The sequence below is a fragment of the Lissotriton helveticus genome, chromosome 5_1 (genome assembly GCF_964261635.1).
Source record: "Lissotriton helveticus chromosome 5_1, aLisHel1.1, whole genome shotgun sequence".
NCBI lineage: Eukaryota > Metazoa > Chordata > Amphibia > Caudata > Salamandridae > Lissotriton > Lissotriton helveticus.
In genome coordinates, this window is record NC_136065.1 from 2,028,513,622 (window position 1) to 2,028,538,925 (window position 25,304).

The window sequence follows — 25,304 nt, forward strand, 5'->3', positions numbered from 1 at the left end:
GTGGAGGAGGCTCTTCCGATGTGTCTGTATCAGTGTCCGTGTTCGTGGTGTTCGTGGTGTTAGTGTCGGTGTCAGTATCGGACTGGGTCTTACGTTTGGCTTTAGCCTTGCCCTCTGAATATGAATGATCAGCTGCCTCGCTGGCAGGCAACTCCGCGAGAGCTTGCGCATGTGGCCACTTAACTGCGTCAGACGAGCTTGTGCCAGAAGTAGATGCCTCTGCTTTTTTATTTTGCGGCTTGTCGTAGCCGTGTCTCTTGGCGAAGCCCTCCAGCTGTTTCCTGATCGGGCGTAGGGCTGCTGCTAGGGCTTGTTGAACCGTTTGGGGGACCGTGGTCTCCATGGCCCTGTTCACTGAGGACTGCGTCAAAGCATTAACTAAATTGTCCTCCAAGACAGCCTCCTGCTGTCCCTCATAAGTCTCCTCCTCAGCAAACTCTTCTTGGTATTCTCCCCATTCCGCCATCGTGTAGGCTTGAATTATAAACAGATCCTACTAATAATCTGTATCACATGGTACTAAGTCCCCTTACTGATTCACAAGGAGGGTAATGGGGGAGTCAGCCCAACAGCACACAAAATGCAAATCAATTAAGCCCCCTCACCAAAGCTGTAGTCTGTAGGATCAGTGATCCAGGCCAGTAGCACTGTACACAGAGCGTGTGCTCACTCCTAAAGGCCAGAATTTTACAACCTTTTCAGGCGCTAGTATAGGCAGGGCTATCACCGATGAAAAAACACGAGTTTTGTAATGCAGGGGATACGCGCCGAGAACGTGCCGCCAAACACTACCAAAACCATCCCAAAAGGAGCCCAAATTCAGCACGTTGAGGAGCGCACTACAGCAGAGAGCCACCCGGACTGTACCGCGTCATAAGGCGATGAGGGAAGCCCTTGCACGTGCGCCTGAAGCGCGTTATCACCGTGGGAACACTCAGGACCAAGGCTCGGTGGATGTGAAGGTGACGGTCTGCCCCCGGTCAGCGACCGTGATCTCTAGGCGCCCGCCGGCGGCGCGGCGCTCGCGCAAGCACAGAGGAATGACTGAAGGCGGGCTAAGGAGACGCATTGCAGTCACGCGCTCGCCCGCCGAGCACCCAAAAATCCCTCAACAATGAAATACAAGGCAGGTATGAGAGGCTACGCTCGAACACATTAAATACAAAGCAAGTATCGCCAGAATAATGTGTAAGCACACATAAAGTCCAATAAACAAGTATAAGTCAATTAAACAAGTATAACCATATAGGCCATGCACTACAGCAATAGGAGGGAACAAGGTGCACTTATCTCTTGCTGTGAGCAGCAAAGAAAGAGGAAGATGGCCGCACACAAGGGGTTCTTATGGACTATGGGGGCGTGCCTATGTACAAGTCATGATGGGAAATGTAGTTGTTTACTGTTATTTAATGAAAAATACGTATTTTCATTGGCTGCTGTGATGTTTGCAGTAAAGAATGAGAAGCATAATCTGAAGCCTCCGGTCCTGTAATAGAATATTACAGTGACGTGTGTTGCTGTGTGTTGTTTATTGGGACTCGAACATTATGGCCCGAACATTATGGCCCGGTATCATGTTTTATACAGGCGCGCAACACCCATTGGGCTCAAGGGGCTTCAGCCACCCCCGTCGTGTGACAGCTTCGCGGGCTGGCGAGCATCAAATTGCAGCCGCACCCGAGTACTTAACAGGTCTTTAAAAGACCATTTACTTGTAAATGAGGCTTTTGTGGTGTGTTCACCCCTTCTTCCAGCCACTCTGTCCGTGGTTGGAAGAATTAGCCCCCCCCCCCCCGAAATTTGGCTCTAGTTGCCCGCCTGGTTTTGTACATCAGGGGAATGTGGCTTTTAGTGTGAATACTACCACCTCCCTTGTTCCACATGTTGTGTGTGAAGGTAGCTTGTTTAATGCTAGCGTGTTCCATTTGTGAGGTGAGCTCACACTGCTGTTGTTGGTGCTCCTTGTAATCTATATGATAAGCCTGCAGTGTGCTCTGTCCATACTGTGCCTGTTCTTTTAGGTGTGAGGGGAGCTTGCTGCTGTGCTACTGCTCATAATGTGCCTGTGCTGTGTGTATTGCTGATATACATGAACTGCTGCCTGTGTTGTAACTGGTCTGTATGTGTGAATGGGGATTCCGGTGCCGATGGTTGCTTGTGACGTCACGTTTGTTGCTGTGTGTTGTTTACTGGGACTCGAACATTATGGCCAGGTATCTTACAGTGCAGTAAACCCACATCTCTTGACGGCGAGGGGAACTCACGTAAAGCGCTCCAATGCCCTAACTATAGCGTAGGTCGAGCTACATAAAACTCAAGAATAAAGAGGCACTTCATTCTGTGCCTCTGGGGCTGGAACTTGTAGTTCACATTTATTTTTATTATACTTATAGCATGAAGCGCGCTAGGATACAAACACAAAGAAAGTTATGACATCTGATCAGGACTCGAAATTATAATCCTGCCGGTTTTGAATTGTGGGGAAGTAAAAACTCCGCCCTTAGTCACCGGGTCCAGAGCAAAGCACAAGTGCCTGAACTAACCATGGGGCGTGTCTTAGCCAAACCAGGCAGAAACTAATTAACGAGAGGCCCAGCTCAGCTGGGGCCACGCCCAATTACACCTGGAGCCACGCCTCTGCCGCTGCAGAAACTCCTATTTACAGATGTCCACACGCCAGACTGTCTTGCTGCAGGCTCGCCCAGTTACAAATGCGGACACGCCCCTTCACAGAAACCACGCCCAGTTCGTCTGCAGACACTCCCACCTCTGTTGGATCCAGCCCTGAGACGCCCGAAGAACAGGCAAAGACACGCCCACTTCACAGACTGTGAGAAACGAAACTTTCATATAGGAAAATGGCGGCAAACAAACAGCTCAGGGAGGAGGCCACTTGCTCCATATGTCTGGAATATTTCACAGACCCCGTGGCTGCGGACTGTGGACATGCCTTCTGTCTGTCATGTATCACTCGGTGCTGGGAGGGGCTGCAGACAGACTTCCCCTGCCCTCAGTGCAGAGAAACCTCTAAGAACAAAATATTAAGACCCGCCAGACAGCTGGGAAACATAGTGGAACTGTTGAAACAGCTTCACACCCCGAGTGCGTCCGTCCAGGGGGAGAATCTGTGCAGAGAACATGAAGAGAAGCTGAAACTGTTCTGTGAAGATGACCAGGAGCCCATCTGTTTGATCTGTCGAGAGTCCAGGGTCCACAAAGCTCACTCAGTACTTCCCATGCAAGAAGCTGCTCAGGAGTACAAGGTGAGTAAAATCCAGATGTGTGATCTGGGTATTGCCCTCTCCAGACTCGTCTAATTGCCAGGATTACAAGGTGGGTATGCCACCGATTTGCCCTCCATAGGTTCTGAATCGGAAACGTTTTTATTTCATATTTGCACCTGTAGAGTCATAGGTTCCTAATATTCCAGATGGTTTTCTTTGCATTCTGGGACGTGTAGTTTTATTTTTCTATTATAAAAGCAGGATTACGCATCCCAAAAATGGAAAGGGAAAATCTGGACTCCCAGCATGGTACTGAGATCAGTCTTTTTAATTTAATGCGATTTTTATATAGCGTGAACTTTACCCGAATCATGGAATCTCTAATAAATAGGCAGCTTATCACCCACCTTGAGTCTTACAGACTTCTGGACCCATCACAGTCGGGTTTCAGGGCATCCCACAGTACCGAAACTGCCCTGCTTGAGATCATTGACAATATCAGAATGACCCTGGATTCTAAACAGTCGGCCATACTTGTCCTACTTGACCTGTCTGCAGCCTTCGACACCATCTCGCATTACATTCTTTTAAAACGTCTTGCTGAGACGGTCAAAGGTCCAAGTTGGCTCCCACTCCTCCTGCTCTCATGCTAATGACAAGGGTGTCCCACAGGGGTCAATTTTGAGCCCCACCCTTTTTAACCTTTATGTCTCCCCCTTGGCAAAGGTTATTCGAGCACACAACTTTGAAACCGTGTCCTACGCAGATGACACCCAAATACTGATCACAATTAACCATGATCCAGATCAGACCAAACTGAGATTTAAAAAGTGCATGGTTGACGTTCAAAACTGGATGACAAAGAACTTCCGGATGCTGAACGCCAGCAAAACGGAGATTGTGCTATTTGGAAAGGCCGATAAGACCTGGTCCGATGACTGATGGCCAGTTTCCCTCAGCCCCTGCCCCGCTCCCAAATCTTCAGTCAGAAATCTTGGGGTGATCATTGATAATAAGTTATCAATGACTGAACACGTCAACAAAGTAGTTCAGACCAGTTTCGGCCTTATGCGCAGCTTGAGGAAGATTTTCAAATGGATCCCTCTCCCATCTCGCATGCCCGTTGTCCAGGGACTCATTATCAATCGGATAGACTATGGGAACTCGCTACTGTCCTCAGTCAACTCAACCCTCTTGGCCCGCCTGCAGGTTCTCCAAAATACTGCGGCTAGACTGGTGTTAAATCTCCCCCCGCGCACCCCATCTCTGCCCTGCCTTAAAACCCTACACTGGCTCCCAATAAAAAAGCGCATCAAATTTAAGCTATGCTGCCTAGTCCACAAAACCTTCAATGGACATGGACCAATGTATATTGAACAAAAGCTTAAACCCCACAACCCGTTAAGAACCCTCAGATCCACTGGCAAGTCTCTGCTGACAATCCCCAGGGAACGCACAGTCAGAAATGGCGATAGGGCCTTCAGTAAAACTGTCCCCGTAGCCTGGAATTCCCTTCCCCTCCCCTCCAGATTAGGACTGAACCTAACCATCTAAGGTTCCGTAAACACTTAAAAACCTGGCTCTTTTTGGCTGCTAGCCCATAGACCTGCTCTGTCTATCTGCTCTGAGGATCCTGCCAGCGCTCTGAGACCTTCGGGTGATTTATGCGCTTTATAAATTTATTTTACATTACATAGATGGAGTGAGGGCGATAGATAGATGGAGTGAGGGCGATAGATGGAGTGAGGGCGATAGATGGAGGGAGAGCGATAGATGGAGTGAGGGCGATAGATGGAGTGAGGGCGATAGATGGAGTGAGGCGATAGATAGAGTGAGGGCGATAGATAGAGTGAGGGCGATAGATAGAGTGAGGGCGATAGATAGATAGAGGGAGGGCGATAGATAGATAGAGGGAGGGCGATAGATAGATAGAGGGAGGGCGATAGATAGATAGAGGGAGGGCGATAGATAGATAGAGTGAGGGAGATAGATAGATAGAGTGAGGGAGATAGATAGATAGAGTGAGGGCAATAGAGTGAGGGCGATAGAGTGAGGGCGATAGATAGAGTGAGGGCGATAGATAGAGTGAGGGCGATAGATAGAGTGAGGGCGATAGATAGAGTGAGGGCGATAGATAGATAGAGTGAGGGCGATAGATAGATAGAGGGAGGGCGATAGATAGATAGAGGGAGGGCGATAGATAGATAGAGGGAGGGCGATAGATAGATAGAGGGAGGGCGATAGATAGATAGAGGGAGGGCGATAGATAGATAGAGTGAGGGAGATAGATAGAGTGAGGGCAATAGATAGAGTGAGGCAGGGGTGGGGTGGGGAATTCCTATCTCCCGACGCCCGAGACATCTAGATTTCTTAGGAGGGCAAGAGGTTTTAATTAGCAGTTTGTCCAAAGGACAAGTAGACAGTTTAATGGTGCTGGGGCCCGCACTTTAATTTTCCCTAGAGCAGAACAGAGATAAAGCAGAGCTCAAAGTTGCAGCCAGCTCCATAAGCTTGTGTGGCCCCCAGGTCCGCCCCTGTTCCTTTTATTTTCTTTGAGCATGAGACAAACATCGTTCTTCTGCAGCTCCAGAACACTCGCAGCACTGTCATGTAAGAGGCTGCCTTATCTGCCTCTTGGCCCCTTGCTCTGACTTGAACTCTATGACCCCTGCGTTTTAATCTCTGCTCCACTCTTGGGCCTCATACGGCCCCAAGAGCAGTGCTTTCCCTTCTCGTGCACCTCGTGCCCCTCCTTCTTTCCACTTTGCCTTTCCTGTACACTTTATGTTTCACCCGGTGCCTAAACCTGCTAACACCGGCCTCTCTGACAGCCCGGACCTGCCCCCCTTGGCCTCTCGTTTTCTCAGTCATTCAGGGCTTACATTAAAGCTCATAAGTTTCTCCATGAGGCTTTCATGCAGTCCTAAGGCCACCCCCATTTCTGTCTTAGCACTAGGCCTCTCATCTCACTTTGTGCATACACCAGGGGCATTTTGAACACACTGCCATAGCAATACAGCAGCTGTGGAGTTCTTGATGGGCCTCTTCAGTTTGCAGGTCTGCACACAAAGGCCCCTAATGAATTTGAAAGGGGTGGGTGGATGAGTGATAGGGTGGATGAATAGATGCATGGATGAATGAGTGAAAGGGTGGATGGATAGATGCATGGAAGAGTAAGTGAGAGGGTGGATGCATGGATGAATAAGTGAAAGGGTGGATGGGTAGATGCATTTATGAATGAGTGAAAGGTTGGATGGATAGGTGCATGGATGAATGGGTGGAGTGAAAGGGTGGATGGATAGATGCATGAATGAATGAGTGAAATGATGCATGTAAGGAAGGATGGGTGAAAGAATGGATGGGCAAAGGTGAAAGGATGGATGGGGTGAAAGTGGATGGATGGGGTGAAAGTGGATGGATGGGGTGAAAGTGGATGGATGAGTGAAAGGATGGATGGCTGAATGAAAGGGGGATTAATGGGTGAGAGATAGAGTAGATGAATGGATGGCTGGGTGGGTGGATGAATCGGTGGGTGGGTAGGTGGCTAGCTGGGTGGAAGGGTGGATGGATGGGTGGATAGTTGAGTGTAAAGATGGATGGATGGAGGGATTAGTGAAAGGGTGGATGTATATATGAGCGAAATGGAAGATGGATGGGGTAAAAGGGTGGATGGATGAGCTAAAGCATAAATGGAGGAAGTGAAAGGGTGGAAGGATATACGAGTGAAAAGGAGGATGGATGTATGAGCAAAAGGATGGATGGAGGGATGAGTGAAAGGGTGGATGAATATGAGCGAAAAAGAGGATGTATGGGGTGAAAGGATGGATGGATGGATGGATGGATGAGCAAAAGGATGGATGAGTGAAAGGAAGGCGGGATGGATGAGTTTGATAGATAGGTTTGGAGATGGAAGGATAGGTATGAACAGGGGCTTCGTGAACACCCCACTTTAGCAGCTACTGTAGAGGTGGAGCTCTTGATGGGCCTCTTCTGTCTGCAGCTCGACAGACAAAGGCTCATAATTAATGTGAAAGGGTGGGTGTGAGTGAAAGGATGGATGAATGTGTGGGTGAAAGGATGAGTAAGTGTAAGTGTTGCTGGCTAAATGCATGGATGAATATGTGACAGGGATGGTTGAGTGACGGGGATAGTGGATGGACAAAGGATGTTATAATGAAGGAAAAGCTGAATGGATGGATGGGTTACAGGGTGTATGGATTAGGGAGCGAAACGATGGATGAGTGTAAAGGATACATGGATGAGTGGAAGGATGGATTGATGGATTTGTAGGTTGGGTGGATGGATGAGTGAAAGGGTGACTGGATGAGTGAAAGGCATGGATAAGTGAAAGGATGGATGGAGGGAAAGGGTGACTGTATGGTTGAGCGAAAGGATGGACAGATGGCTGAAATTGTTAGGTTTGCAGATGGATGGGTGGGTTTGGATATTGAGGAGCGGATGGACTGACAAATCAACAGATGGACGAACATATTGGTGAAAGGCTAATGGATGAAAGAATGAATGGATGACCATGTAAAGATGAAATGCTAGATATCAGTGGGTGAAAGGATGAATGGATGGATGCTTAGATGGAAGAGACAGAGCAATTCTAGAGAGGACTCCAGTGACACTTTTCGCTTGCTTGGTGGCATAAGAGCTTTGGATCAAAGTGGGGGGGTATTTCAATTTTCTGGTTACTCACTTGGCCTGCACTATGCTCCTTCCTCTACCTAGAGATTATCAGGTAGGTGTGGTGCTGTTCGCCAGCACGTTCTTACTAGACAGCCAGTATTTGGTCTCATAAAGGCCTCATTGCCATAGAAATTCCTGGTACTGAACAAAACTACTTTGTAAAAGAGCAGAATGTTGTCACACACAATGAAGCCAGCCGATAGATAGGATGAGAAAGCATTTAAATAAAAACAAAAAGTCTTGGTTAAGTCAGATTGAATTAGGGGCTCAAATGTTAAAGAAAGTCACTAAAGTGCACCCAGGATATATGTCCTTATATTAATGCAGATTTACGTTTTTCATGAATTCACATGAATTTCCTTAAGTAGGCCAGGAAACCGTAATTCTAGAAAAATTGCGAATTGCATTTTAGCATGAGCAAAGATGAATGTACCCCAGTGGAAATCTGAGTGTTTACAAGTCAACTTTTTCTCGAACCATATTTTCCCAGCCCTGGAAGAAACTTTACTTCTGCTGTTGTCAGGGGTAGTAAATTTCCAACCTTTCTCAGTATGGGAAAAGATTAGAGAAAAGCTAGTGAAAACCCCCAAAAGTCAAATCCTTTTATAGTATTAGCCTGACATTACCAGAGAGGCTACTATCAGAGCTCTTCTATATTGAGATGGCTGCTATTATTTTACGGCGCACTATGTGGCACCAAAGGGACAAGTGGATTTTGTTACAGGACAAGTAGATTTATGAAGCTACTTGTCCCTTGGACAAGTACATATTTCATTAAATTCCACACCCCTGTGAGGGCAATAGATAGAGTGAGGGCAATAGATAGAGTGAGGGCGATAGATAGAGTGAGGGCGATAGATAGAGTGAGGGCGATAGATAGAGTGAGGGCGATAGATAGAGTGAGGGCGATAGATAGAGTGAGGGCGATAGATAGAGTGAGGGCGATAGATAGAGTGAGGGCGATAGATAGAGTGAGGGCGATAGATAGATTGAGTGAGGGCGATAGATAGAGTGAGGGCGATAGATAGAGTGAGGGCGATAGATAGAGTGAGGGCGATAGATAGAGTAGATAGATAGATGGAGTGAGGGCGATAGATAGATGGATGGAGTGAGGGCAATAGATAGATGGATGGAGTGAGGGCAATAGATAGATGGATGGAGTGAGGGCGATAGATAGATAGAGTGAGGGCGATAGATAGAGTGAGGGCGATAGATTGAGTGAGGGCGATTGAGTGAGGGCGATTGAGTGAGGGCGATTGAGTGAGGGCGATTGAGTGAGGGCGATAGATAGAGTGAGGGCGATAGATAGAGTGAGGGCGATAGATAGAGTGAGGGCGATAGATAGAGTGAGGGCGATAGATAGAGTGAGGGCGATAGATAGAGTGAGGGCGATAGATAGAGTGAGGGCGATAGATAGAGTAGATAGATAGATGGAGTGAGGGCGATAGATAGATGGATGGAGTGAGGGCAATAGATAGATGGATGGAGTGAGGGCAATAGATAGATGGATGGAGTGAGGGCGATAGATAGATAGAGTGAGGGCGATAGATTGAGTGAGGGCGATTGAGTGAGGGCGATTGAGTGAGGGCGATTGAGTGAGGGCGATTGAGTGAGGGCGATTGAGTGAGGGCGATTGAGTGAGGGCGATTGAGTGAGGGCGATAGATAGAGTGAGGGCGATAGATAGAGTGAGGGCGATAGATAGAGTGAGGGCGATAGATAGAGTGAGGGCGATAGAGTGAGGGCGATAGAGTGAGGGCGATAGATAGAGTGAGGGCGATAGATAGAGTGAGGGCGATAGATAGAGTGAGGGCGATAGATAGAGTGAGGGCGATAGATAGAGTGAGGGCGATAGATAGAGTGAGGGCGATAGATAGAGTAGATAGATAGATGGAGTGAGGGCGATAGATAGATGGATGGAGTGAGGGCGATAGATAGATGGATGGAGTGAGGGCGATAGATAGATGGATGGAGTGAGGGCGATAGATAGATGGATGGAGTGAGGGCGATAGATAGATGGATGGAGTGAGGGCGATAGATAGATGGATGGAGTGAGGGCGATAGATAGATGGATGGAGTGAGGGCGATAGATAGATGGATGGAGTGAGGGCGATAGATAGATGGATGGAGTGAGGGCGATAGATAGATGGATGGAGTGAGGGCGATAGATAGATGGATGGAGTGAGGGCGATAGATAGATGGATGGAGTGAGGGCGATAGATAGATGGATGGAGTGAGGGCGATAGATAGATGGATGGAGTGAGGGCGATAGATAGATGGAGTGAGGGCGATAGATAGATGGAGTGAGGGCGATAGATAGATGGAGTGAGGGCGATAGATAGATGGAGTGAGGGCGATAGATAGATGGAGTGAGGGCGATAGATAGATGGAGTGAGGGCGATAGATAGATAGAGGGCGATAGATAGAGTGAGGGCGATAGATAGAGTGAGGGCGATAGATAGAGTGAGGGCGATAGATAGAGTGAGGGCGATAGATAGAGTGAGGGCGATAGAGTGAGGGCGATAGAGTGAGGGCGATAGATAGAGTGAGGGCGATAGATAGAGTGAGGGCGATAGATAGAGTGAGGGCGATAGATAGAGTGAGGGCGATAGATAGAGTGAGGGCGATAGATAGAGTGAGGGCGATAGATAGAGTGAGGGCGATAGATAGAGTGAGGGCGATAGATAGAGTAGATAGATAGATGGAGTGAGGGCGATAGATAGATGGATGGAGTGAGGGCGATAGATAGATGGATGGAGTGAGGGCGATAGATAGATGGATGGAGTGAGGGCGATAGATAGATGGATGGAGTGAGGGCGATAGATAGATGGATGGAGTGAGGGCGATAGATAGATGGATGGAGTGAGGGCGATAGATAGATGGATGGAGTGAGGGCGATAGATAGATGGATGGAGTGAGGGCGATAGATAGATGGATGGAGTGAGGGCGATAGATAGATGGATGGAGTGAGGGCGATAGATAGATGGATGGAGTGAGGGCGATAGATAGATAGAGTGAGGGCGATAGATAGATAGAGTGAGGGCGATAGATAGATAGATGGAGTGAGGGCGATAGATAGATAGATGGAGTGAGGGCGATAGATAGATAGATGGAGTGAGGGCGATAGATAGATAGATGGAGTGAGGGCGATAGATAGATAGATGGAGTGAGGGCGATAGATAGATAGATAGAGTGAGGGCGATAGATAGAGTGAGGGCGATAGATAGAGTGAGGGCGATAGATAGAGTGAGGGCGATAGATAGAGTGAGGGCGATAGATAGAGTGAGGGCGATAGATAGAGTGAGGGCGATAGATAGAGTAGATGGATGGAGTGAGGGCGATAGATAGATGGATGGAGTGAGGGCGATAGATAGATGGATGGAGTGAGGGCGATAGATAGATGGATGGAGTGAGGGCGATAGATAGATGGATGGAGTGAGGGCGATAGATAGATGGATGGAGTGAGGGCGATAGATAGATGGATGGAGTGAGGGCGATAGATAGATGGATGGAGTGAGGGCGATAGATAGATGGATGGAGTGAGGGCGATAGATAGATGGATGGAGTGAGGGCGATAGATAGATGGATGGAGTGAGGGCGATAGATAGATGGATGGAGTGAGGGCGATAGATAGATGGATGGAGTGAGGGCGATAGATAGATGGATGGAGTGAGGGCGATAGATAGATGGAGTGAGGGCGATAGATGGAGTGAGGGCGATAGATGGAGTGAGGGCGATAGATAGAGTGAGGGCGATAGATAGAGTGAGGGCGATAGATAGAGTGAGGGCGATAGATAGAGTGAGGGCGATAGATAGAGTGAGGGCGATAGATAGAGTGAGGGCGATAGATAGAGTGAGGGCGATAGATAGAGTGAGGGCGATAGATAGAGTAGATAGATAGATGGAGTGAGGGCGATAGATAGATGGATGGAGTGAGGGCGATAGATAGATGGATGGAGTGAGGGCGATAGATAGATGGATGGAGTGAGGGCGATAGATAGAGTGAGGGCGATAGATAGAGTGAGGGCGATAGATAGAGTGAGGGCGATAGATAGAGTGAGGGCGATAGATAGAGTGAGGGCGATAGAGTGAGGGCGATAGATAGAGTGAGGGCGATAGATAGAGTGAGGGCGATAGATAGAGTGAGGGCGATAGATAGAGTGAGGGCGATAGATAGAGTGAGGGCGATAGATAGAGTGAGGGCGATAGATAGAGTAGATAGATAGATGGAGTGAGGGCGATAGATAGATGGAGTGAGGGCGATAGATAGATGGATGGAGTGAGGGCGATAGATAGATGGATGGAGTGAGGGCGATAGATAGATGGATGGAGTGAGGGCGATAGATAGATGGATGGAGTGAGGGCGATAGATAGATGGATGGAGTGAGGGCGATAGATAGATGGATGGAGTGAGGGCGATAGATAGATGGATGGAGTGAGGGCGATAGATAGATGGATGGAGTGAGGGCGATAGATAGATGGATGGAGTGAGGGCGATAGATAGATGGATGGAGTGAGGGCGATAGATAGATGGATGGAGTGAGGGCGATAGATAGATGGATGGAGTGAGGGCGATAGATAGATGGATGGAGTGAGGGCGATAGATAGATGGAGTGAGGGCGATAGATAGATGGAGTGAGGGCGATAGATAGATGGAGTGAGGGCGATAGATAGATAGAGTGAGGGCGATAGATAGAGTGAGGGCGATAGATAGAGTGAGGGCGATAGATAGAGTGAGGGCGATAGATAGAGTGAGGGCGATAGATAGAGTGAGGGCGATAGATAGAGTGAGGGCGATAGATAGAGTGAGGGCGATAGATAGAGTGAGGGCGATAGATAGAGTGAGGGCGATAGAGTAGATAGATAGAGTAGATAGATAGAGTAGATAGATAGATAGAGTAGATAGATAGATGGAGTGAGGGCGATAGATAGATGGATGGAGTGAGGGCGATAGATAGATGGATGGAGTGAGGGCGATAGATAGATGGATGGAGTGAGGGCGATAGATAGATGGATGGAGTGAGGGCGATAGATAGATGGATGGAGTGAGGGCGATAGATAGATGGATGGATGGAGTGAGGGCGATAGATAGATGGATGGAGTGAGGGCGATAGATAGATGGGTGGAGTGAGGGCGATAGATAGATGGAGTGAGGGCGATAGATAGATGGAGTGAGGGCGATAGATAGATGGAGTGAGGGCGATAGATGGAGTGAGGGCGATAGATGGAGTGAGGGCGATAGATGGAGTGAGGGCGATAGATAGATAGATGGAGTGAGGGCGATAGATAGATAGATGGAGTGAGGGCGATAGATAGATAGATGGAGTGAGGGCGATAGATAGATAGATGGAGTGAGGGCGATAGATAGATAGATGGAGTGAGGGCGATAGATGGAGTGAGGGCGATAGATAGATAGATGGAGTGAGGGCGATAGATAGATAGATGGAGTGAGGGCGATAGATAGATAGATGGAGTGAGGGCGATAGATAGATAGATGGAGTGAGGGCGATAGATAGATAGATGGAGTGAGGGCGATAGATAGATGGAGTGAGGGCGATAGATAGATGGAGTGAGGGCGATAGATAGATGGAGTGAGGGCGATAGATAGATGGAGTGAGGGCGATAGATAGATGGAGTGAGGGCGATAGATAGATAGATGGAGTGAGGGCGATAGATAGATAGATGGAGTGAGGGCGATAGATAGATAGATGGAGTGAGGGCGATAGATAGATGGAGTGAGGGCGATAGATAGATGGAGTGAGGGCGATAGATAGATGGAGTGAGGGCGATAGATAGATGGAGTGAGGGCGATAGATAGAGTGAGGGCGATAGATAGAGTGAGGGCGATAGATAGAGTGAGGGCGATAGATAGAGTGAGGGTGATAGAGTGAGGGCGATAGATAGATAGAGTGAGGGTGGAGTTGGAGGGTGGAGGTGGAGTTGGAAGGTGGAGGTGGATGGAGGTGGAGGGTGGAGTTGGAGGAGGGTGGAGTTGGAGGAAGGTGGAGGGTGGAGTTGGAGGAGGGTGGAGTTGGAGGAGGGTGGAGTTGGAGGAGGGTGGAGTTGGAGGAGGGTGGAGTTGGAGGAGGGTGGAGTTGGAGGAGGGTGGAGTTGGAGGAGGGTGGAGTTGGAGGAGGGTGGAGTTGGAGGAAGGTGGAGGTGGAGGGTGGAGTTGGAGGAGGGTGGAGTTGGAGGAGGGTGGAGTTGGAGGAGGGTGGAGTTGGAGGAGGGTGGAGTTGGAGAGAGGTGGAGGGTGGAGTTGGAGGAGGGCGGAGTTGGAGGAGGGCGGAGTTGGAGGAGGGCGGAGTTGGAGGAGGGCGGAGTTGGAGGAAGGTGGAGGGTGGAGTTGGAGGAGGGTGGAGTTGGAGGAAGGTGGAGGTGGAGGGTGGAGTTGGAGGAGGGTGGAGTCGGAGGAAGGTGGAGGTGGAGGGTGGAGTTGGAGGAGGGTGGAGTTGGAGGAAGGTGGAGGTGGAGGGTGGAGTTCGAGGGCGGTGTTGGAGGGTGGATTTGTAGTTGGATGGTGGTTTTTGAGTGTTGACTTGGAGGGTTGAGTTAGAGGGCAACTACCGCCATTTTACATTTAAAATGGTAACATCCATGTGAAGCACTCAAATGGGGAGAAGATGTAGCCTACCAGCTGGGGCGGTCGATCTCAAATCTGGGGAGCGGGTTCGAGTCTTGGCAATGACGCTCAACACCCTGTGATTCTGGGCAAATCACTTAATCTCCTCTTGCGTAACAAAAATGAATGTGTCCATCTGTAAGGAAACTGGTGCTCATGTACAGCGCTCCGATACCAGAAATCTTCGGGTCAAAGTGCGCTATATAAAACTACGAGGGAAAAAATCTTAAATAAACAAGATGGGCTGTAAAAGCCTCTATCAAGAGAGCAGGATATATGAACCCTGTCTGCCTTGCCTCTATCTATGCCTGTGCATACGTTTTAGAACACCTGTACCAGGGTGGGAGGCCAGTTCAATTAGTAAACAGAAAATCTGACTTTACAGGGTGCGACAGTTTTTCACACTAGTGTCTGACACCCTCAAGAAACTAGTAGCACTTTCACTAAGAAGAGCATCTACCTAACAGCACTACTTGTAATAAGGTATTTCCTTCAAATAGTGAAGCAATAAAAAACTATATTTACAGACGTCATGAAATTTTACCTGAGTGACAAAATTGTAACATTATACAGGTTAATCAATCTGTGAGCTCTTCATGGTGATTTGGAAATCTTTCACAACTGATTGGCAAGCAGGTCTGCTTTTTCTCCCAATCTAACCTGTGGTCATAGTAAGTATCAATTATCACCTGTGAAATTACTGCCCCCTTTTTTTAATCAACTCTATCACATACCAGCGAACAGAGGAACATATCACACACCTTAGAGTTGCAGGAACACGAACAATAAATGTCTTACTTAGTTTACTGCTCATGTTTAAGAAATTTGTGCTTGTCGACAGTTTCTGCTTTGTTTGCCATACTGTACTATCAGAGCACACGTCTGGAGTACGTATTGGATGTGTTTTTTTATGTTTAAATCTGACCCTGAACACTTCCCTCATAATATCTCTCCAGCATATCTGCTCAGGTACCGGTGCAAGAAAAAGCAATATGTGACGAAAGCAGCAGACACGGGCAGCAGTACTGTGATTTCCGGGCTCTAGCACAAAGACAAAGTAGAGAGAAGAGAGCAGAGGGGATAGAGAATTAGATAGAGGCAGGATGAAACGGAGAGCGTGGAATGGGGGTGGGAGATGGCGGGGGTGTGGGAGGTGGGTGAAAAACACTGAAAAAATACACTCGAGAGAGATGGGAGAAAAAAAAATCTCTGCGAGGGACGGGAAGTGTACATTTGGGAAAGGGAGGCTGTGAAAGTAACACTGAAAGGAGGAGGAGAAAATAAATAATTGGGGGCTTGCAAAGAGAGAGGGAGTGACTGGAAAGACGAGGAGACAGAAAATGGCTACTGCTGGGAGAATGAGCAGAAAGAGTGGGGCAAATATTGCAGAGAGGTGGTAGAAAAAGGCTCTCTAGAAGACAGGCACTGTTTAGAAATGATTAATAGAATAAAGTGTAGAACTTCGAGAGAGATATGGGAGAATGAAAGAGACATTCGCACCAGGAGAAGACTCAGAGAGACTGTAGAGAGATGGACAAAAATATGTAATGGAGAATGCAGTAGGAGAAAGAAACATAAGAGAAAGGAGTTGTTGAAAGAGAAGGTGAAGAGACTAATCATTGAGAGCCGCAGATGGACAGAGTACAGCACTGGGGAAAATTCACGCTTGAATGCCTGAAGTCGGAAGGGTGAGAGGGAACCTTTGAAGTGTGAAGCTCTCTCGGCATTGCTGTGGCGGGTCTGAAGCACGGGCACATGAACTCCATGTAATCCGAATCCGCGCTTGGTTCAAAGAGTTTGTTTCAGCTACAATAGATCGACATCTGCAATGCGCAAGCGCATTGGCAGAGGTCGACCTAAAAACAGAAGAGCAGAGTTCCATTAAGTGAGGTCGGGCGGGGGACGCATTCACAGCACCATGGGAGGGTGGGAGGGATACAAGGGTATGGAGAAAAGGCAAATCAGAAAAGGGAAGAAACATTTGAGGATCGTTAAGGGGGGAAACAAGGGAAAAGGGTAAAGGACGAGGGAATGGACAAGATGGCGGGCCAGGTTCCAGAGAAAAGCGGATGAGAACAGCAGCAAAATGGCGGCCAGGACAAAAGAAAAGTAAAGAAGTCCATGAGAGTCCGTGGTGTAGTTTCATTCATTCGAATGTGGCTGCAGGGCTGCTGAAAGACAGATGCACAACCCTGTGATGTTTGTGAGTAGGTGAGAGTAAGCAGTAGCTTTATGTTGGGGCTGGTAAAGGAAGAATGTGCCTGGCAAAATATTTGTTCATAATTTGTCACTATTCCTGTGCCATCTTCAGCTCCTCCTGTGTATCTGTATTCACCCTGGATTTGTATTCAGGAACTGAGCAATTTGTGGTCCTAGGTGGCATAATGTCCAGAGCAACTGGCTTTGGAACTAGTGAATCACGCTCTCCTCAACCTCGTTCCACTCAACGTGGTACAGCAGGGCACACAACCAACACCCTCCAAAGGCCACATCGTCAATACCCCTGGACTGGCCCCACCACTTAGCCAACCCTATTCCCTTGCCCAGCATCCTACCACAAACCAAGGTCAAAAACTTCTCCATAGACAACTTAATGATTGAACTCATCTTTCACCCTATTAACTCCACGTCTGACACCAACCCTATACCCTTCTAAACTGCTTTAACACATTTTAGAAAAATTTGAAAATCCACACCCCAAATAAAACATGCAATCAATCAATCATATCATTTGTAAAGCGCACTACTCACCCATGAGGGCCTCAAGGCGCATGGGTGGGGAATGCTGCTACTGCCCGAAAAGCCAGGTCTTGAGGAGTTTTCTGAAGGTCAGCAGGTCTTGGGTCTGCTGTAGGTGGAAGGGGAGGGTGTTCCAGGTCTTGGTGGCGAGGTGGGAGAACAATCTGCTGCCGGAGGTCGCTCTTCAGAAGCGGGGGACTGTGGCGAGGGCGAGGTCGGCGAAGCGGAGCTGGCGGGTGGGGGTGTAGAAGCTGAGTCGTCTGTTGAGGTACGTTGGTTCAGTGTTGTGGAGTGCATTGTGTGCGTGGGTGAGGAACTTGAAGGTTATCCTCTTGTTGACCGGGAGCCAGTGCAGGGCTCTCAGGTGGGGTGTGATGTGGCTGCGGCGAGGGATGTCAAAGATCAGGCGTGCAGAGCCGTTCTGGATGTGTTGGAGCCATCTCAGGAGTTTGGCCGAGGCTCCTGCGTAGAGAGCGTTTCCGTAGTCCAACCTGTTGCTGACGAGGGCCTGTGTGACCGTTCTTCTCGTTTCAGTGGGGATCCACTTGTAGATCCTGCGGAGCATGCGGAGGGTGTTGAAGCAGGAGGAGGAGACACCGTTGACCTGTTTAGCCATGGTGAGGGTGGAGTCGAGGATGACCCCTAGGTTGCTTGCGTGGTCGGTGGGCGTTAGGGCGGTTCCCAGTGCGGTCGGCCACCAGGAGTCGTCAAAGGGGTGGATCCGAGGATGAGGACCTCCTTCTTGTCCGAGTTCAGCTTCAGTCGGCTGTTCCTCATCCATTCAGCGACGGCCTTCATTCCTTCGTGAAGGTTGGTTTTGGCGGTGTGGGGGTCCTTGGTGAGGGAGAGGATCAGCTGGGTGTCATCGGCGTAGAAGATGATGTTGAGGTTGTGCCGACGGGTGACGTGGGCGAGCGGTGCCATGTAGATGTTAAACAGAGTTGGGCTGAGGGATGAGCCCTGGGGTATGCCGCAGATGATCTCGGTGGCTTCAGAACGAAAGGGGGGAAGGCGGACGCTCTGTGTTCTGCCGGAGAGGAAGAAGGTGGTCCAGTCCAGGGCCTTCTCTTGGATCCCGGCGTTGTGGAGGCCTGTTCGTAGTGTGTGGTGGCAGACCGCGTTGAAGGCGGCTGACAGGTCCAGGAGGATGAGGGCCTCCGTTTCTCCGTTGTGCAGCAGGGACTTGATGTCATCGGTGGCGGCGATGAGGGCAGTCTCGGTACTGTGTTTGCTCCGGAACCCGGACTGGGAAGGGTCGAGGATGTTGTTCTCCTCGAGGTAGTGGGTCAGTTGTTCGTTGACAGTCTTCTTGATGACCATTGCCGGGAACGGAAGCAGGGAGATGGGCCGGAAGTTCTTGAGGTCCTTGGGGTCCGCCTTGGGTTTCTTAAGTAAGGTGTTGATCTCGGCGTGCTTCCAGCTCTCCGGGAAGGTTGCTGTCTCAAAGGAGGTGTTGATGACTTTCTGGAGAAGGGGTGCGATGGCTGTTCTGGCTTTGTTGAAGATGTGGTGTGGGCATGGGTCTGACGGAGATCCGGAGTGGATGGTGTTCATGATCTTGATGGTGCCGTCGTCGTTGATGTTGGTCCAGGAGAGCAGGCGGATGGTGGACGTGGGGGCGGAGGTCTCCGTGGTTGTCGGGGCGGTCGTGGCGTTGAAGCATTCGTGGATGTCTGCGATCTTGCGGTGGAAGAGGGTGGCCAGCGTGTGTCCTCCACTGGGTCTCTTCCCACCTTTCTAACCAACACTTCTTTGTTCACATGGGCAATCCCAGGTCCGAAAAGATCCACCTCAGCTGCAGAGTCCCCCTACTTTACATTATGTCCATGATGTCCGCTGTCATCTTCAACTTCTTCTTGGAGCTGTTTGGTGCTTTACTCGCAGATAACCGCATCACGATTCACCAATATGCTGATGATACACAGCTGTAGTTTAAAGTCTTCTCTGCTTCAGATGCCCAATGCCTCAAATACAGCTTGCCATTCATCCAGATTTCCAGCTCCTCCATGAAGCTCCCACACCATTCAAGACTGACTTCCTTTTTCCCCCCAAACACCACAAATATTACAAACCTCGTTTAATGACTTGAACTACCTATGAACCCCAACTTTCACTGAATGCCAAACCTCTTGGATTCACTATCAATACCAACCTCACCCTCAAGAAAACATTTTGAAAAACAAAGGAGGCCTGGTACCAGCTATCTCTTCTAAAGAAAGTTACGCCATTTATTCCAGAAGTGCTCTCCAAGCCTTTGTACTCGTGCTTCAGGATGGTAGTAACGCCTGTTCCATGACCTCCCAGACTCCACACTGGCAATATTTGAGGGCACCCTACACACTGTAACACGTCCATGCAGGGCCTGAAGTAACATGATCACATCACCCCCATCATGAAGAAACTCCATTGGCTCCTCTTACATGGCCACGATATCTTCAGAGCCATTTGCATCAGTTACAAAACCTTGATGACCAGCCTCCCTACTCATCTTGCAGACAAGCTCACCATCTCAGGTGGTGAACTGCACTCCTGCAGCCAGGATACCATCAGACTAAGAAGTGTAAAGAAGAAAAAATCACTACCACTTCCATGTTGCTCCAATTCAGACAAAAATTGAAGCAACACTTCTTTAAAGGACACTACAAATTAGTGCATGAACCATCCACCACCCAGTTTCCTGTCCTATCACTCACTAACTTAATGCTTGTCAGTGACCCTGTAGAGCGCTCTGCTAGGTTTGTGCAATTGAAATATCACATACATAGCTACACAGATACATACATACATGAATGCATACATACATACATAAGAAAACAGCATTGAACTACCCAGAAGCAAATGGAAGGGTTGAAAGAGTGAACAACGTGGGAAAAGAAGGAATGCATTTGTCAAAAGGCAATGGGAGAAATTAGGTAGCGTTACAAAAGAGAATGGATGCAGAATTCCCTGCATGCTGTCCTGGGAAGAATACCTTATGTGCTATTCAGAGGGAGGAAACTAAACTCATTTGTGAGTCCAGAGAGGGTCAATCAAGTGAAGAATGTTGAAAATGCCACCCAAGATGAAAAGCGGGTACACAGAAAGGATGATTTGATAAGGAAAGGAACATTTTGAATGGAAGAAATCAAAAGGGATTACAAAAGAAAGTGTAGGGGATGTAAAGAAGATATGCATTGGTGCGAAATGAGAAGAAGTGTAAGTTCTGTAATCCATTATAGTGATAAATTTGTTCACTTAATGCAGTTGCAGCAAAGGATTCACATGCGTACATTTTGAGTGGAGTTGTTAAAACGAGTGACAAAGTTATGGAAATTAGAGACTGTAAAGAGATAGTTCTCTTGTTATTCCTTAACCTGAGGAAGAGGACAGAGAGAAACCTAAGAAGCATGCAGGCTGTGTGATGATTTAAATGTACAAGGGAGATGCAGGAGACACATGTTCATTGTTATCTGTAAATAGGAATGTTGTTTGCCTACTAGAATATGTTCTGAAAAATAGTAGGCTTCTATTTCGCTTCTTGGAAAAGTTTAGACTTGCCCAAATCTGTAACATCCTCGAAGAGGAAAATGTGGGGTATCCTTGAAGCTGGGATGTAAGGAGCTGAACATTCCATAGGCTGTAGAGACCGAAATATAGGATAAGGTGCGTATCCAGAGAGTGATTGAGCAGTTAAGGAGCAACCTGGTGGATGAGCTGCATTGAAGAATACCATTTGGGAATGAAGGTATTGCCTCCTTTATCGATCTATTTGTTAATTTTTTCCAAAATAAAATCCTCTCAATTTAATTAATATTGTGGTGAGTATGTTTCTTGGGGTGCTTCTTGCTGTATGTGGTAGTTGTAGAGCAGAAACATATCTAAAAGCACAATGTACAGTGTGAAAAGCTTTTAACGTGATTGGAGCGGTAGCTGGTATCTTGCTACTGCATGTGGGTGGTTACTTAATATTTATTTATTTTTGCATTTTCTTCATCTTCATTCTGATATTGTCGTGGCCAAAGTTGTGCTGAGAGATACTGAGCCAGAGTGTGGGGCCTAGTGATGTGGTCATATTTTTTTCATGCCCTTCATAAGGTGTATTGTAGTATGTTGGATGCTTTTAAGGGGGTCCAGGGTGGATATGGAAGGCCGGGTATTAGGACATTGTCACTGTCTAGATGAGCAGATGTGAGGGCTTGAAGAGCAGTTATGAAGTCCCTGTCTAGGAGGGATGATTTCACTTTATTCAGTAGAGACATGGTATCAGACAGTCTTTTCTTGGTGATGTGTTCCTTGAGTATGCACTCAGTGCTAAGTGCGCATCTGAGTGGCTTGCCATTGGGTGAAATATTTGGGTTCTAATCCTTGCAGGTCTGTGTCTTATAGCCGGGTTTGTACTGGTTCTTGCTTGCTGCTCTCGGCATATAACAGGATCTCTGTCTTGGTGGGGTTGAGCTTCAGGTAGGTGCGGGTCATCCGGTCTTGATGAGGTGCAGGTAGTGTTTGAGGCGTTGCATTTCTGCTGCAGATGAGACTTTTGTATGCATTGAGGAAGATTTCTAAGAAGGATAAACAGAAACGAATTGGTGAAGAGGTGGGAGAATACGAAGTGTCTATGTGGCGTCACATTCCTATAACGGTGATGTTCACCTTTGAAGCCTATAGAAGATCGTGTCTAAGCAGAAACTTGACATAATGGCCTATACTTACAGTGTGGACTGTATACCACAACAAAAGCAGTCTGTGGCATAATAGGGCAGCTGCAAAGATGAAATATTCATGCTTGCTTGGAGTAATTTAGCTAAATATTGATATACAGAATAGATGTTGGATAAGATTAACACATGGTCTGTTTTTCAGAAAACACTTTATGGCCACGTGGAACGACTGAAAAAGGAGCTGGAGAGCCTGCAGATATGGGCAGCTAAAGAAAAAAGGACCGTGTCCAAGGTGGAGGTGAGAGGTTTCCTGACTGTATTTGTAGATAGATGAGAGGGGGGGGGGGCTCTGATTTAAAAAAAAGCTGAGAGACAAGGCAGTACTTCTGACAGTAAGAATTGGAGATTAGAGATGTGGTGGAATTCATGACAGATCTTGCGGTAGACGAGAGAAGTGCTCACCAGACAAGGACAGAGAAAGACCTGAAACTATAGAAAGAGCAGGGAAACCTACCATTTCATTTAGATGGGTAAGCAAAGCTGATGATGTTGTGTAGTTCCCACTAATCTGTAGGATCTGCATGTTTGTGGACAACATAAACTTTGGGTGAGGTGCCTAGACTGATTCCAGGCAGCCCGCAGTGTAGGTTGGCATATAGACCTGCTAGCGGGCAGTGCCACCATAAGCCCCCTAACCCAAACTGGGAGTGAATGGTTTCTGGCTACCACTGAACATGACAACCCCGATCTCCCAGGTAACAGATCTAGAACCCTTTCGCTCAGGCGTTCGTGTTCTCTTGTTCTCAGAGAAATATACAAATAATACACAAGGGGGCTTTCTTCTATATATTTATTGAACTAACGTTATTCTTGTATAGAATACATGTGCTGCGATAATCAGTAGACAGAAGCATAGAAAGGTGATTACAAGCACCAGAATAGTAAATAGCAGATATAGATCCACCATGGTGCTAAGAACAGTATCTATATGCAGGCATATAAAACAAGGTAGTAATAAGGCGTACTCCTACTATGCAATCTCTACTCTATGTGCGTCTAGAGTGTATGTTGGTGTATAGCCAAGAATCCCCCACAGCATGATCAAACACCATTAACGAGTGGGAAAGAATGTAGGACCCTGTCTTGTTCACAAACTGGAAGCCACTTACGGAAATGTTAGGCAGCTGCTTGGTGAAGCCTCAGCAGGCAGGGACCCCTCGATGTCAGCAGAAGTTTCTCCTCTGGCCAACCCCCGGAAATTGTACTTTATTTAGAATAAAAAACATCCTTGTGATGTATATGCAGATTAGCATTTATGTGGGTATGCTGATAGTCCTGCCGGCCCGTGGTTGAAGATGGAATGCCATTTGTACAGCGTGCATAAAGGCCTTGTGTTTAATGTTCAAGGCATCATGATAATGTTGTACGAAGCCAGATGTATAAGTAAACCGTTTCAATGGAACAAATACAACATTGACCCTTGACCCGGTCACTCCACTGCCGCACGGCCCCCGTGTGCCCGGATTCTGCTGCCGCTGCCTGCTTGGCCCTCTTGCTGCCGCATCTTCTTAGGGCCCCTGCTCTCCAGGCTTGCCCTCGCTCTCCAGGCTTGCCCCGATCTCCAGGCTTGCTCAGGCTTGCCCTTGCTATCCCCCGCTTCGTTTTCCCGCTCTTTCCCCCCCTCTGCTCCCCGCCCCTGCTCCCCTGCGGCCCGCCCCCCTCTCCTGTCTCCCGCTCCCCATTCGCCGCCCCACTCCCGCCTCCCAGCTGCTCCTCCCTCCCACTTCACCATAAATGGCGAGGACCGCGCGTACGCGCAGCGGGCGCGCCGATTGCGCGCCAAAGGCAAGCCCGTCTACGCCCGTCTACGCCCGTCTACGCCCGTCCACGCCTGGACCGCGCACAGCGCCAGGAACCCTGGTCCTCAACGATGCCAGCCCACCCGGCGGACCCATGACGCCGCCACCCTCCACGCACTCAACGCCGGCCGGAACCCCGCCTGCTACCGAGCCACCCCGAAACGCACCCACGAACCCTTCACCTGCCAAGCCTGCCAATTCACCTGCCTCCGAACCTGCACCGCACCCGCCAAGCCGAGCACCAGCAACAACCACCTTAAGTGCATCCTGCTCAACACCCGCTCCATCCACTGGCACGCCGTCGAACTCTGGAACCTCCTCGACTCAACATCACCAGACGTTGCCTTCCTCACAGAAACCTGGATGAACGCCTCCTCAGCCCCCGACATCGCCATAGCCACCCCGGATGGCTACAAGATCACCCGGCGGGACCGCGTCAACCAAACCGGAGGAGGCATCGCCATCGTCCACAGAAACACCATCCGCATCACGACCAACTCCGACGACACCCTCACCGCCGCCGAGCACCTTCACTTCCAGATACACACTGACCCCAAGACCACCCTCAGAGGCACTCTCATCTACAGACCCCCGGGACCACGCACACAATTCAGCGAAACCATCGCAGACTTCATCAGTCCACACGCCCTCACCTCATCAGACTACATCCTCCTAGGGGACCTCAACTTCCACCTAGAGAACAACAAGGACTGCCACACCGCCGCCCTGCTGTACAACCTCACCAACCTCTGACTCAAGCAACTGGTGAACACCCCCACCCACTACGCCGGCCACACGCTTGACCCCGTCTTCTCCTCCAGCAAGCACATCTCCTTCAGCCACTCCTCCGGACTACACTGGACAGATCACAGCTGCGTCCACTTCAACTTCAGGAGAACCACGACTCACCACCACCCGCATCAGGTCCCCCGCAGAAACTGGAGCAAGATCACCGCCGACCAGCTCACCACCGCCCTCAGCCAGAACCCACCCACCAACACGCCGGACCCCAGCGAAGCAGCCCGCAACCTCACACAGTGGCTCACCACCTGCGCCGACGACCTCGCACCACTGAAGAACCCTCCCAGAAGATCCGGCAGCAGGAAAGCCTCGTGGTTCACCAACGACCTCAAAAGCTCCAAGAAAACCTGCCGCACCCTCGAGAAAGCCTGGCGCCACGACCAGACAACAAAAAACATGACAGCCCTCAAGAACACCACCCGCAAACACCACCAGCTGATCCACACCACCAAAAGGACAACATTCAAAGAACGACTGGACAACAACACCCACAACAGCAAGGAACTCTTCAGCATCGTTAAAGAGCTCTCCAACCCCAGCACCTGCAACAACGATATCACACCCTCGAAGACCTCTGCGACTCACTCGCCTCGTTCTTCCACCGCAAGATCGCCGACATACACAACAGCTTCGGCGCACAGACCACGCACCCAACCACCGAACCAACGCCCCCCACCACCACCCTCTGCACCTGGACCCCTGTCAGCACCGAAGACACCACCCGCCTGATG

The 25,304-nt window shown here is 49.0% G+C and overlaps 1 protein-coding gene across 3 annotated transcripts in view; it reads left to right on the forward strand.

Moving 5' to 3' along the window:
• The first annotated feature begins 2,777 nt into the window (after positions 1 to 2,777).
• Positions 2,778 to 25,304, forward strand: part of LOC144756205 (E3 ubiquitin-protein ligase TRIM39-like) — a 216,783-nt gene continuing 194,256 nt past the window's right edge. The window contains exons 1-2 of one of the 3 annotated variants that reach the window (XM_078645814.1): positions 2,778 to 3,263; positions 22,116 to 22,211. In XM_078645814.1, coding sequence (XP_078501940.1) covers positions 2,859 to 3,263; positions 22,116 to 22,211 — 501 coding nt within the window. In that variant the 5' untranslated portion in view covers positions 2,778 to 2,858. The remainder of the gene's footprint in view (positions 3,264 to 22,115; positions 22,212 to 25,304) is intronic. The other 2 variants (XM_078645817.1, XM_078645815.1) reach the window with 2 other exon arrangements.